Raw genomic sequence first — 10,937 nt, forward strand, 5'->3', positions numbered from 1 at the left:
GCGTGAATTGTGACTAGTGATGTAAGACTCGTGAACGATTCGTTCGGAGCGAACCCATCTTTTGAGCGGCTCGCGAGTCGGGAGTCACTCCGGCAAAGCAGCGGGGTGAGCGGGTGAACCTTCGACGCACACGCCGAAAATAATTTACCTGCGACTACATGGGAGTCCGGGGCGAGGGGACGTCCCGGGTATGTGGCGTAATTCATTATGTATGTGACCGAATTACACTTTCGCACTCCATCAAAATAAACAATTTTGACGGGAGTTTGTTTTTTTTTTTTTTGGGGGGGGGGGGGGGGGGGGGTTGTTTTTTTTGTCGTGACGGAATGATTCTTGCGAGAACTCGGAGCTGACGCCGACCCTGCGGGGCTCTGGCCCGTCGTTCACAGGCGCTGCCCCCTCGCTCTCCGCGCGTCATACGCGCTAAATCGAACGAACGGCGATTCGGATAATCGAACGAATCTTTTTCCTGACCCGTCAAGAACCGAATCTCAAAAAAAGGAACCGAACCTTTCACCACTAATTGTGACAGACCGTCAACGCTCGACTGTTGGGTCTCGGCAGACCTGGCGCATCGAAACCAGAGCTCGAAACGTGTTTGGCGTTTTTTTGTTGTTGTTTATTTTTTTTTCCTGTTGCTGTTTTTGCCCCCCCCCCCCCCGCGTCCCTTTGAAACCTAAACGCCGGGGGACGAAACGCCTCGAGCCCCGCTCAGATTTGCGTTGAACGCGTTTTGGGCTCCCGCTCCCGCTCGTGTGGCTTTAAGGGAGCGTTATTGTGGCGGTGCGGGTTCGCCCGGGTATCGGTGGGCGATTGCTCCGGTCTGGAGATCAGGCGCTGGGGATGGCGGAGAGGCAGGCTGAACGGGGGGGGGGGGGCTTTAAATTATTTATTTACAAATGCCAAACCTTCCCATTGCAGCTGTTTCCCCGGCTCTCAAGTTGGTTTGAATATGTATTTGGTTTTTTTCCTCGAAATGTTTTGCATTTTATTTCATTTGATAGTGTGCGGTGAACCAAGACAATGACACGGATCCAACATAATACGGGCGATTCTAGTACGAGGAGCCCGTGTATGAGATAGCGAGTGTTAGCACACACTGGCGCTAGTCGAATTCTGTTTATTTCAATTATCTCGATCAATATAGGCCGCTTATTTACAGGATCTTGTATATTGTGATTACATGTTCACCCCCAAACAAAAGAAAACTCCAGTAACTTATAATCATAATAAAAGTAACTATTTCTGTAAGATGTGAAGTGGTTTTATGGAGACACTATATGTGAAATCTCCATTTTATGTTCTGACAAAGGCTGTGACCACATTATTATCCGCAAAGGTAAATACTCCGTTCCCTACCACCAGGATAAAGTCATCTCACATTTAATGCAAAGTTTGTTTGTAAACTGGGTGAGCATGGGCGTGATAGGTGGTGTGATAGATGACCCATTGTGTGTGTGCTTGCTCTCTTTTTTCTCCCCCCCACCCCCCGCGCTTCCTCTTCCACTTTCTCGCCCTCTCTCTGTTCCTCCCTTATTGTTTTTCTCTCTTCCACACCAAAAGACACACACATGCCGACCGACACAAACACACAACCCTGCGAGCATTTTCAATACACTCTCTCTGTTTCTGTCCCTCTTTCTCTTCCTCACTCATTCCCCTCTTTACACCCCCTACTTTGATGATATGCAAATATCTCTACCCCCTCTTTCTCTTCCTACCACCTCCTCTCGTCCTTCTTTCCCCCAGAAATAGCAAACGCACACTCCCTCATAGGCTAATACACTGTGGCAGCTAGCGTCCACAGACAGGCGGGGAGGATCAATTTTTCACCCAGTGTGCTACCGATATTCATAAGATAAGGCCAACAGAGGAGAGAGGAAGGGAGAGTTGAGAGAAAGGAGAGGGGGAGGGATGTGCGAAGGAGATGGGGATGAGAAATAGTGTGTACTAATAGGGGGGGGGGGGGGGGGGGGGTGAGAGAAAGACGAGGGAGCGTCCGGGAAAAGGGGGTAAGCGGGTGCGTTTGCTCGCCGGAGACGGAATGTGTGCACAGATGCAGGGTGAAGACTACAGGAGGGCTATTAAGGGTACCAACGAGAGTGAGTCATGGAGAGAGATGACAGAGCGAGAGAGAGAGAGAGAGAGAGAGAGATGGTGGGGTAGTCTCGTGGGTGTTTGGGGGTGTGTGCTGGTGGAGACAGGATGAGTAAGTGGGTTAGGGGTAGGAGCTAAAGGGGGATGGGGTATGTAGCGAGACTGAGAGAGGCCTCTTGGGGTGGGGGGGGTTGTATGGGGTGGTAAGGGAAATGGAGATGTGGCCTATGCTGTGTGTGTGTGTGGGTGCGTGTTGTGTGTGTGTGTGTGTGTGTGCGCGAGTAGGAGGGAGGGGGGTATTTTGCCGATGTGCTCTCTTATTGGCTTGTTCAAACACTGGGGGAGGGGCAGCCAACTAACCATACCCTCACCAGCTGTAGGGAAGAGCAGAGAAACAAAGAGAGAGAGAGGGACGAGGGGGAGTGGAGGGAGGATGGGGATGGTGGGGGTGGCAGATATGTGTTTTAATATTGATATTCTGGTCTAATTAGATTCCAGTCTAAATGGCGGAATGAATGGTGCTGATCAGACAGAAACGGTTGCAGTAGCAAAGAGGAGAAAGCTTTTGTTTGAGCAGGAGAGATGTAAAGGGCTCTGTTCTCGTGCATACAAGGGGTCTTGATCTATAATTCAATCTCCCATACAAAACGTATGAGGGTAAATTACCAGAAACTAGGTCTTTTGAATATGTGTATTTGCACATGTTGTGTAGAAACCGCAGTGAAACCAAAGAATACAATGCCCCCCACTTGTCAGTTAAATTATACTTGTCAAACTATGGCCACAATGTCTGCCATCATGTGTCTGCCATCACCTAATCTTTACACAATATGTTTTCGTGTCTGATCATTTATAGTCATAGTGTCATTGGAATACAAGCTTGTTTAGCATACATGAAACAGATATTAATAACATACAAAACATGCCAGCAGGAAGAAATATGCATGGTCAGACATACTGTATGCCTCTATGTGGCATCTTTTAACTTTATATGCTCTGACGCACTAATGGAGACACCCGCCAATATGTTTAAATGTACTGTATGTCTAGCAAATAAAAGATGTATGATTAGAAAATGAAATCAAAGAAAATAAACCGGCATTCAAATCCAGACATGGAGGCAGATTGCAGGCCATGTGTTCATGGAGCCCAGATGAACCTAAACCGGCGAAACTAGTCTGCACAGAGAGAGGGAGAGGGAGAGAGGGAGAGAGGGAGAGGATATGAATAGGGGAGTTAGAGAAGGGCGGAATTGATATGGTGGTCGACAGTTTTGATCAGCACAGACCAACAAAAATGATTGAAAAAGAAAACAATCACAAAGCAGAAGGTTCAAGCGAAAATTACATAGATACATATATACAGATGGAGGAGTGTGACAGAGAGAGAGAGAGAGAGAGAGGAAAAATGTAGAGGGAGCCAAGCTTTCTGCAGCTAAGCCAGACTGGAGCAGTGGGACTTGGCTGGTTATGGACCCTTGGCTTCACTATTAAAGCAAGGGGGAAAAAAATCACAGTCAAAAATGAAAAGGGCAAAGCGCTATTCCAAGAATGCAAAGGCAAGAAGCAACACATTAGGGTCTTTCCTTCTGCCTGCCTCTCTGTTTCACATATACAATAGGTGGGAGGACCCTCTACAGCCGAGTAATATGCTGACTTAAAAAAAACCTACTGACTGACTGAGATAGCCTTTGGATGTGTGAAACACAGCACATTTAACTGAAAGAACAATGAGAAGTCTTAAGATTAAGCCACAAACTGTAAAACCCACTAGAGATCGGAATTGTGAAAATTGTGTTTTATCATATTGTGATGCATAATGCTGTAATGCTGTTATGCCGTCGCAGGCTCTTGAGTTTAATTGCATGAATCGAGTTTCAGGGTTAATGGCGTTAAAAAATTGAACGTAACGCTAGGGGTTTCATGTCCGACGTTTGTTTATTAGAATGTGGTTGACGGCTAGATTGTGTGTGTGTGTGTGTGTGTGTGTGTGTGTGTGTGTGTGTGTGTGTGTGTGTGTGTGTGTGTGTGTGTGTGTGTGTGTGTGTGTGTGTGTGTGTGTGAGTGATACACTCCATGTTTAGGACCCATTGGCATCCGTCCGAAACCCGTGGAGAATAGAAAGCCAAAACAGCATCAACAGCCGATTAATTCTGTTCTACATGCGTACTCACACACACACACACACACACACACACACACACACACACACACACACACACACACACACACACACACGAGTCTTCAGACAAACAAACAAACAAAAAACAATATCTCTCCTCGCGTATTCCACATAGACTCTACAGAAAAACAAGTATATCCATTAATGCCGTCTGACCCAGCCACTCAAAGCTACTAATCACACCGTAATAACCGCCATGGCCTAATCATATCGCTACATTGAACCATGAGGGGACTTATGGGCTTTGTCAGATTATCAGCTGAAAAACAAGGAATTATTTTCCTGCCTTTCCGTCCACTGATAGCCTAAGTAGAGGATTACGGCCTTCGCATCAACTGGACCCAGTATGGCAGTCGAAGGGGGTTGTTTGTGGCCACAGGCCACAAAATTTGCCACAAAAATATCGTGGCGCACGCCTCAACCAAATATCAATCTAGGTTACAAACAAATGAGCACCAGATCCGCTTCCTGAAACCGAAAGGGCGAGGCCCGCCTGGTTTCTCAAGAGGTCTGAGCTATTTACTTTGGCCAATCCCTTGAATGACTTCAACAAGCGGAGGCTACTTAGAACTTAGTCTTAGTCTTGCTGACTCTTAATGTTGCTTTCGATGGAATGTTCATTGGATCCGTGCTGGATGGTGACACATGTTTAAGTACATTTCTCAAGTATCTGTATCTCACTTAAGTATATTCCGTTTGGGAGACTTTTGACTTTTACTCCACTACATTTCAAAGCAAATGTTTATACTTTTTTGCTCTACTACATTTCTTACACAGTCATGTACTTTATTCATCCAGATTTATTTTTATATACAGTATATCAATAACAAGCCAAAGCAAGGGGGAAACATTCACTGAACCAATCAGATTGTTAGCCCCTGCAACTTTAAATAGATTTAACTACATTTAAGAGCAAGTACATATATGGTTTCATTTCAGTCGAAGTGCCAATGTGGTACTTCCACCTTTTCAAGAGAACTTCTTCCAGCACCGCGCTAGATGTCTCATGCGGCCGATGATCGCTGTTCGATCCCGAACAGGTACCAGAGATCAAAGCCCCGTGTGGTCCTTTATTTAATCCTGTGTCTTTTAGCGTCAAGCGTTTAAAATGTTGTTTTATTCTGGTTGCCATATGTCTTGCAGTGTAGGCCTGATTGTGTGCACGCAGATGAGATGCAACCCCAAAGCCATGTCATATTCTGGGCTATGAAGAGGGAGAAGGATGCCAACAACTGAAATGTGATGACGAGTGGGTGTGTGAGAGCAAGTGGGGAAAGGGAACCCTTCCAAGTGCCTTTAACTGTGTGTGTGTGTGTGTGTGTGTGTGTGTGTGTGTGTGTGTGTGTGTGTGTGTGTGTGTGTGTGTGTGTGTGTGCGTGTGTGCACGTGCGTGTGCGTGCGTGCTTTGGTGGCACGTGCAATCGTGTGTATGTGTGGGAGTACGGAATTCTTCCAGTCATCTTCTTTCCTAAGCCTCTTCCTGTGTTGCCCCCCCCCCCTAACACACGCACGCACACACACACACACACTCAAACGTCTCCCCTCCTTTCCCAGAGTTGGCGTCAGAGGGTTTGGCTTCGGGAACAACCAGCCCCACAGAGGAGAGGAAGAAGAGGAGCCAGCTTTCTTGTTGTTGTTCCTTGACACTCCCTCCTTTAGGTTCAGTTGGTTTCCACCGTTGGACGCAACGCAAAGAAATGCACTGTTCCTTCAGGGGGGTTTGTACACACATGCACACACACAAAGCTCCACCCGGAGTGTCGCTATGTATCTCCTGCGACTTGGCAGAGCTGCGTATTTACAGTATGTGTGCATCCGTGTGTGTGTGTGTGTGTGTGTGTGTGTGTGTGTACGCGCGCACGCACATTTGTGATTTTTGGCAGTTCTCTCAATGCAGCTCTCCACCAAAGTATCCAGTGGGAAATGTGGTTTTCACGCCCCCTCTCTTCTCTCCTCTTGTGTTTTTTTTTTTTCCTCCTTCCCAGAATCGTTCACATGTTCTCCATTTATCCTTGCTCCGCTGTTTTTTTTTCTGTCTTGTTTTGTTTTTTTCTCTCCCCAAGCCTCATCGATCCTCGTGTTCTCCAAATTCATCGATCAGAATCCCTCCAGGTGCGTCCGCCTTCTCTGCGTCCTCCTCCGCACCTGACACTCTTATCGCTCTATCTCTGTCTCGCCGTGTCGCTCTCTCTCTCCGTCTCCGCCCTGTTAAAACCAGAGCTACATCATTTGCATTAAATATATTGGTCCTCGTGCGTGTTGTCCACCCGGCGCAGGCCGATGCGGCCTCACGACACGTATTCCTGCTGCGAGCGCTGGTCAAATGACAGATCTACTTGGTATTCCAGCCTTCCCCGAAGCGTGACACGCAGAAGAGAGATGCTGGTTAATATGCAAATGAAGTAATACTCCTTCATATGTTCCATCGTCTTGTGAAGTTCATCAGTTAACATTGTGTGAGCAGGGATGGCAGGCCGCGGGATCTGTGATATCTGAGGAGCAAAAGACGAAAAAACACTTCAAGATGAGCGCGCTTCTGAAGTGTTATGAGATGTGTGTGTGTGTGTGTGTGTGTGGGTGTGGGTGTGTGTGTGTCTGTGTCTGTGTTTGTATCTGCCTGTCCTCATTTTGGAACCTGCTCAAATACTGGACTAGTCACATAGTTGCTTGCGGGGATAAGTGTCGACTATCAAACAGCATTTGGAAAAGATAGATTTAGCGCTGTCATTTATCAAACTATGGCCTATAACACGTTTCAGCCTCAGTCTTTGTAATATTCTCTGCAATTTATATTTCTCTTTCCTGAATTCTTCATTTCAACTGGTTTATTTTGCCTATTGTGGTTACAGCAACCGCAATAAAAAATGCTCACCTTATGCTTGTTTTGGGGTTTTTTTGATAGAAAATTGTTACAGCCACAAAAAAAACAACGTCTTGGCTTTAATTGTGAGGCCGGTTCAAAGTTGTGTGGGTTTTCATTTTCATCAACCAATGTAAAATAAGTCATTGTTGTCTTGTAAGTTATATGTGTTTTCGCCGACCACCGGGGGGTGGGAAAGAGGACCTTCCCTTGCGGTAGTGAATAAGGAACAATGCGGCAGTGTGACTCTCCCAGCACCTGTGCAGCTCCATCCAGCTCCTCCAAGTTCACCAGGGTTCACCCTCTTTGTCCAGCTACTGTCTCCCCGCGTCTCACCCGTCTCTCCTCGCCCGGTTGTCCTCCCACCTCCTCTCCCCGCAGGGGTAGTCCACACAATTCCCCCCGCAGTCTGACCAGCATGGGTCTGCCTCCACCCCCCCCCCCCCCCCCCCCCGCCCCTCCACCCCTCCACGCCTCACCCCTTTTTTTTTTATCTGATGTCATTGAAGAGAAGGGACTTGGTTTTTAGTTTGTGTGTGTGTGTGTGTGTGTGTGTGTGTGTGTGTGTGTGTGTGTGTGTGTGTGTGTGTGTGTGTGTGTGTGTGTGTGTGTGTGTGTGTGTGTGTGTGTGTGCGCTTGTGTATGGGTAACAATCACAGAGAGAGAGAGAGAGAGAGAGAGACGTGGGGAGAGAGGCGGGGGAGAGGACAGAGAGCGAGCGAGAGAGACAGAGGTGCAAGTGTCAGGTTTCCCCGTTTCGATTCAGGGGCTTGACTCCTTGTTTTTAATCAGGAGAGGAAGGTGAAAAGAGTCTGAAAGAAGAGACGACGGCTGCGAATCCGAGCCGCGGACAGCTGTTTTTTTTTTTTTTGAGCGGGGGGGGGGGGGGGGGTGGGGGTTTCCTTTCTTCTTGTTATGCTGTTCAGTATCGGGAGGCCCGTTCCAGCGAGCGGCCACCCCAAAAACCCTCCCTGCCGCGTCCGTGCAAAAAACGGTAGATGTCCGGATATGTGTAGCGAGCCTTATACAGCACGAGATGATTAGAGACGCGGAGGGTGGTTTCTGCTCTCCTCCTTCCACATCGCTCTCTGTCACCACATCCTGGTTCCGACTTGAGTACACGACATGTTTTCAGTTCGACGTATTTCCTGAATCGTTGCGTTTTGCATGCGTCCTCACTGACATTCTAAGAAGAAAAAAAAAAAAAAAATCATTCCTGCCAGACACATATCCGCTAGTGAAGGTGCAACGCTGAGTGGCTTGGGTGAATAACAGAGTAGTATCATGGTGGGCTACTGTCCAATCTGTGGGAAGCCTGTCTACTTTGGTGAGTGCGATCTTTCTGATCCATCTGTCTCACTCCACCTATTTGCCTACGTCTCTATTTGCTTCGCCTTCCTTTTCCTTCTTCCTCGTACGCCTCACACACTAATTCATTTAGTAAAACAGGTATTTATTTAGTCACTACCCCATCGCATAACTATGTCACATGTGAACAGTCAGTGGGCCTATTCTATGAATAATAATAATACCCTTTATTTGTACAGCACCTTTCATACATGACATACAACTCAACGTGCTTTACATTAAAAGAAGGCTATCAAATAGTAACAATAAAAGGCAAAGCAAACAAGCAAAATGCATTCACAACGTAGGATAATACATGAATTAAATTCATTAAAACAGGGTAAGAATAAGCCTATGAAAGAAAATATACAAAATTGCATAAAAGTAAAAAAGTCTTACAAGCAAAATGCATTCAGTAAAAAAAAGGTAAATATTATACTAATTTTCAGATTTGGGTCATCAATTGAAACCATGAAGGATCACCACCATTCCCCAACGTATGATTCCGAGCAATAATTCCGTATGAATTATTGGTCTGTAATTACTACTCTTCAATTTCACTCAATTCTCAAATGATTCTCGCTGGTGGACATTTCCCACGGTCACCAACACAGTGGTGACCGTGGGGGAAAAAAAAACATAAAAAAAACAACAACATAATAAAGAAAGTGGCATTAATATATAAGACAAAGGGTTATTTGGGTTGTAACATGTTTCTGTTTTCACTTTTATCCTGTTGTAATTTCAAGCTAAAACACACACACACACACACGCACGCACAGATGATGGCAACAGGATGTGGGCCCAGTTGAATGTGCATGCATGCTGCTTTCTGGTTTTCCTCCTTACCTTGTCTGTTTCGCGGGTTCCTTTTCCTGAGCGCAGGCTTCTTCACACTAACATTCACCCTGTTGTTCAAATTCACCATCGGTGACTCAGCCCGCTCGCAGTACATCTAGTTATCACACCGTTGTGTACCGCTGTACGTTAAGGATAAGTGTCCTGTTATGTGGGGGGGGGGGGGGGGGGTGTGATTAAATATTTAATCACCGCAATACCTGTGATCAATTCAAATGCCCAACTCATCCAGGTGAGAAGAGGAGATCTTTAGGACGGGACTACCACCCTCTGTGTCTCAAATGTCAAAACTGCAACAGACTCCTGACAGCTGGACAGCATGCTGAGGTATGGATGATGGATGATGGATGATGGATGAATGGAGGTATGGATGGATTGATAGATAACTTACTTTCTGTTTTTCAGCATGATGAGAAGCCATACTGTTCCTACTGCTATATGAGGGCGTTTGGTCCAAGAGGTAACGCACGTTTGATTCCATATGTTCCATAACAGGAAATTATAGAAAGTAAAAGTCCTCCCCAGCACTTTAAATCAAATTCATCGAATAAGGTTCAACTAATGAGTGAAATCAGCTGACTGGCGGAGCCTTTTACGTTCTGAACCTGGACTTGTCCACCATTGAAATGCACGCATACAGAGCGGTTAATGCACGCACATGTCACAGACACAGAAAGATTTGGTGAATCTGTGTGTGAATATCTCCCCACAGGTAACAGGTGACCGGGGTCACCAGGACACGAGGCATCCCCGGCAAAAAAACAAAACGAACAACTGCAAGAAGGAACGAATAATGTCTTAACCCGGACAAAAAATATCTGTATATCAGCCTTTGCTTTGAATGGATCAGATCATATTGCGGTTCACTTGGATTGTGCTTTAAACTGTCAGCCATTATTGATAAATGAATTTTTAAACAGGCGATCTGGGTGGTCGCCTTCGTCTTTGCATCATACTTTGCATAAAACATGCACGGACACACAGCGCGCTATATGAAGAGAAGATGTGTGTTTGTGCACACTCTCTCTGTCTGTCTCTCTCTCTGTCTCTCTCTCTCTCTCACACACACACACACACACACACACAAACAGAAAAAAATAGTATAATATGAATAGATGAATTGAGCCTTGGTGTTGTTCTCATCATTCTCTCCTCTACCATGTTGGGACCAGGAGAGAGACAGGCAGAGGGAGGGAGGGAGGGAGGGAGGGAGGGAGGGGGGGAGAGGGGGTTGGGGGCAGCTATTCTTGGGGGTGGTGGCTATTGGCAGGGTGGAGCAGGTTTCAGGCCAGAAGAGTCTGCTGGAATGGGTGCTGCGCCGAGGCCATGAAAGATTGCATGCGTGTACACAAACGTGCACGTGCAGGCACGCACATAAACACACACAGCCATGCACATAAGCACACACAGAAGCGCGTGCGCACACACACGCACACGCACACACACACACACACACACACACACACATAGGCGAGTGAGACCTGTCACAGCTTTCACCATTGTACTTATTTTTTCAGTGTCATGTGTCATAGAAGTGATGTTTCAGGTATTAGGTCTTGGCTGAGAGAGAGACAGCCGGACAGACAGGCGGGCA

General features: G+C 46.6%; 1 protein-coding gene across 2 annotated transcripts; it reads left to right on the forward strand.

Moving 5' to 3' along the window:
- Positions 1 to 94: 94 nt before the first annotated feature.
- On the forward strand, positions 95 to 10,205 carry LOC307229735 (cysteine-rich protein 1). Of its 2 annotated transcripts, XM_079999788.1 has the most exons (5): positions 95 to 188; positions 6,342 to 6,390; positions 9,576 to 9,670; positions 9,749 to 9,803; positions 10,056 to 10,205. In XM_079999788.1, exons 1-5 carry the CDS (start codon positions 159 to 161, stop codon positions 10,064 to 10,066), a joined length of 240 nt encoding a protein of 79 aa, XP_079855914.1. In that variant the 5' UTR covers positions 95 to 158; the 3' UTR covers positions 10,067 to 10,205. The 2 variants fall into 2 exon arrangements, with proteins under 2 accessions (XP_079855914.1, XP_079855915.1); XM_079999789.1 differs by lacking the exons at positions 95 to 188; positions 6,342 to 6,390 and adding an exon at positions 8,334 to 8,465.
- Positions 10,206 to 10,937: the final 732 nt, after the last annotated feature.

This window comes from Zeus faber, assembly GCF_960531495.2.
Source record: "Zeus faber genome assembly, chromosome: 4".
Lineage (NCBI taxonomy): Eukaryota > Metazoa > Chordata > Actinopteri > Zeiformes > Zeidae > Zeus > Zeus faber.

Bases quoted from the DNA above. Each gene is read 5' to 3' on its own strand.
- LOC307229735 (XM_079999788.1), top strand. From the start codon at position 159: ATGGGAGTCCGGGGCGAGGGGACGTCCCGG. The intron at 189-6,341 runs GTATGTGGCGTA...TCTCTCCCCAAG, and splicing joins GGGGCGAGGGGACGTCCCGG to CCTCATCGATCCTCGTGTTC. The intron at 6,391-9,575 runs GTGCGTCCGCCT...CAACTCATCCAG, and splicing joins ATCGATCAGAATCCCTCCAG to GTGAGAAGAGGAGATCTTTA.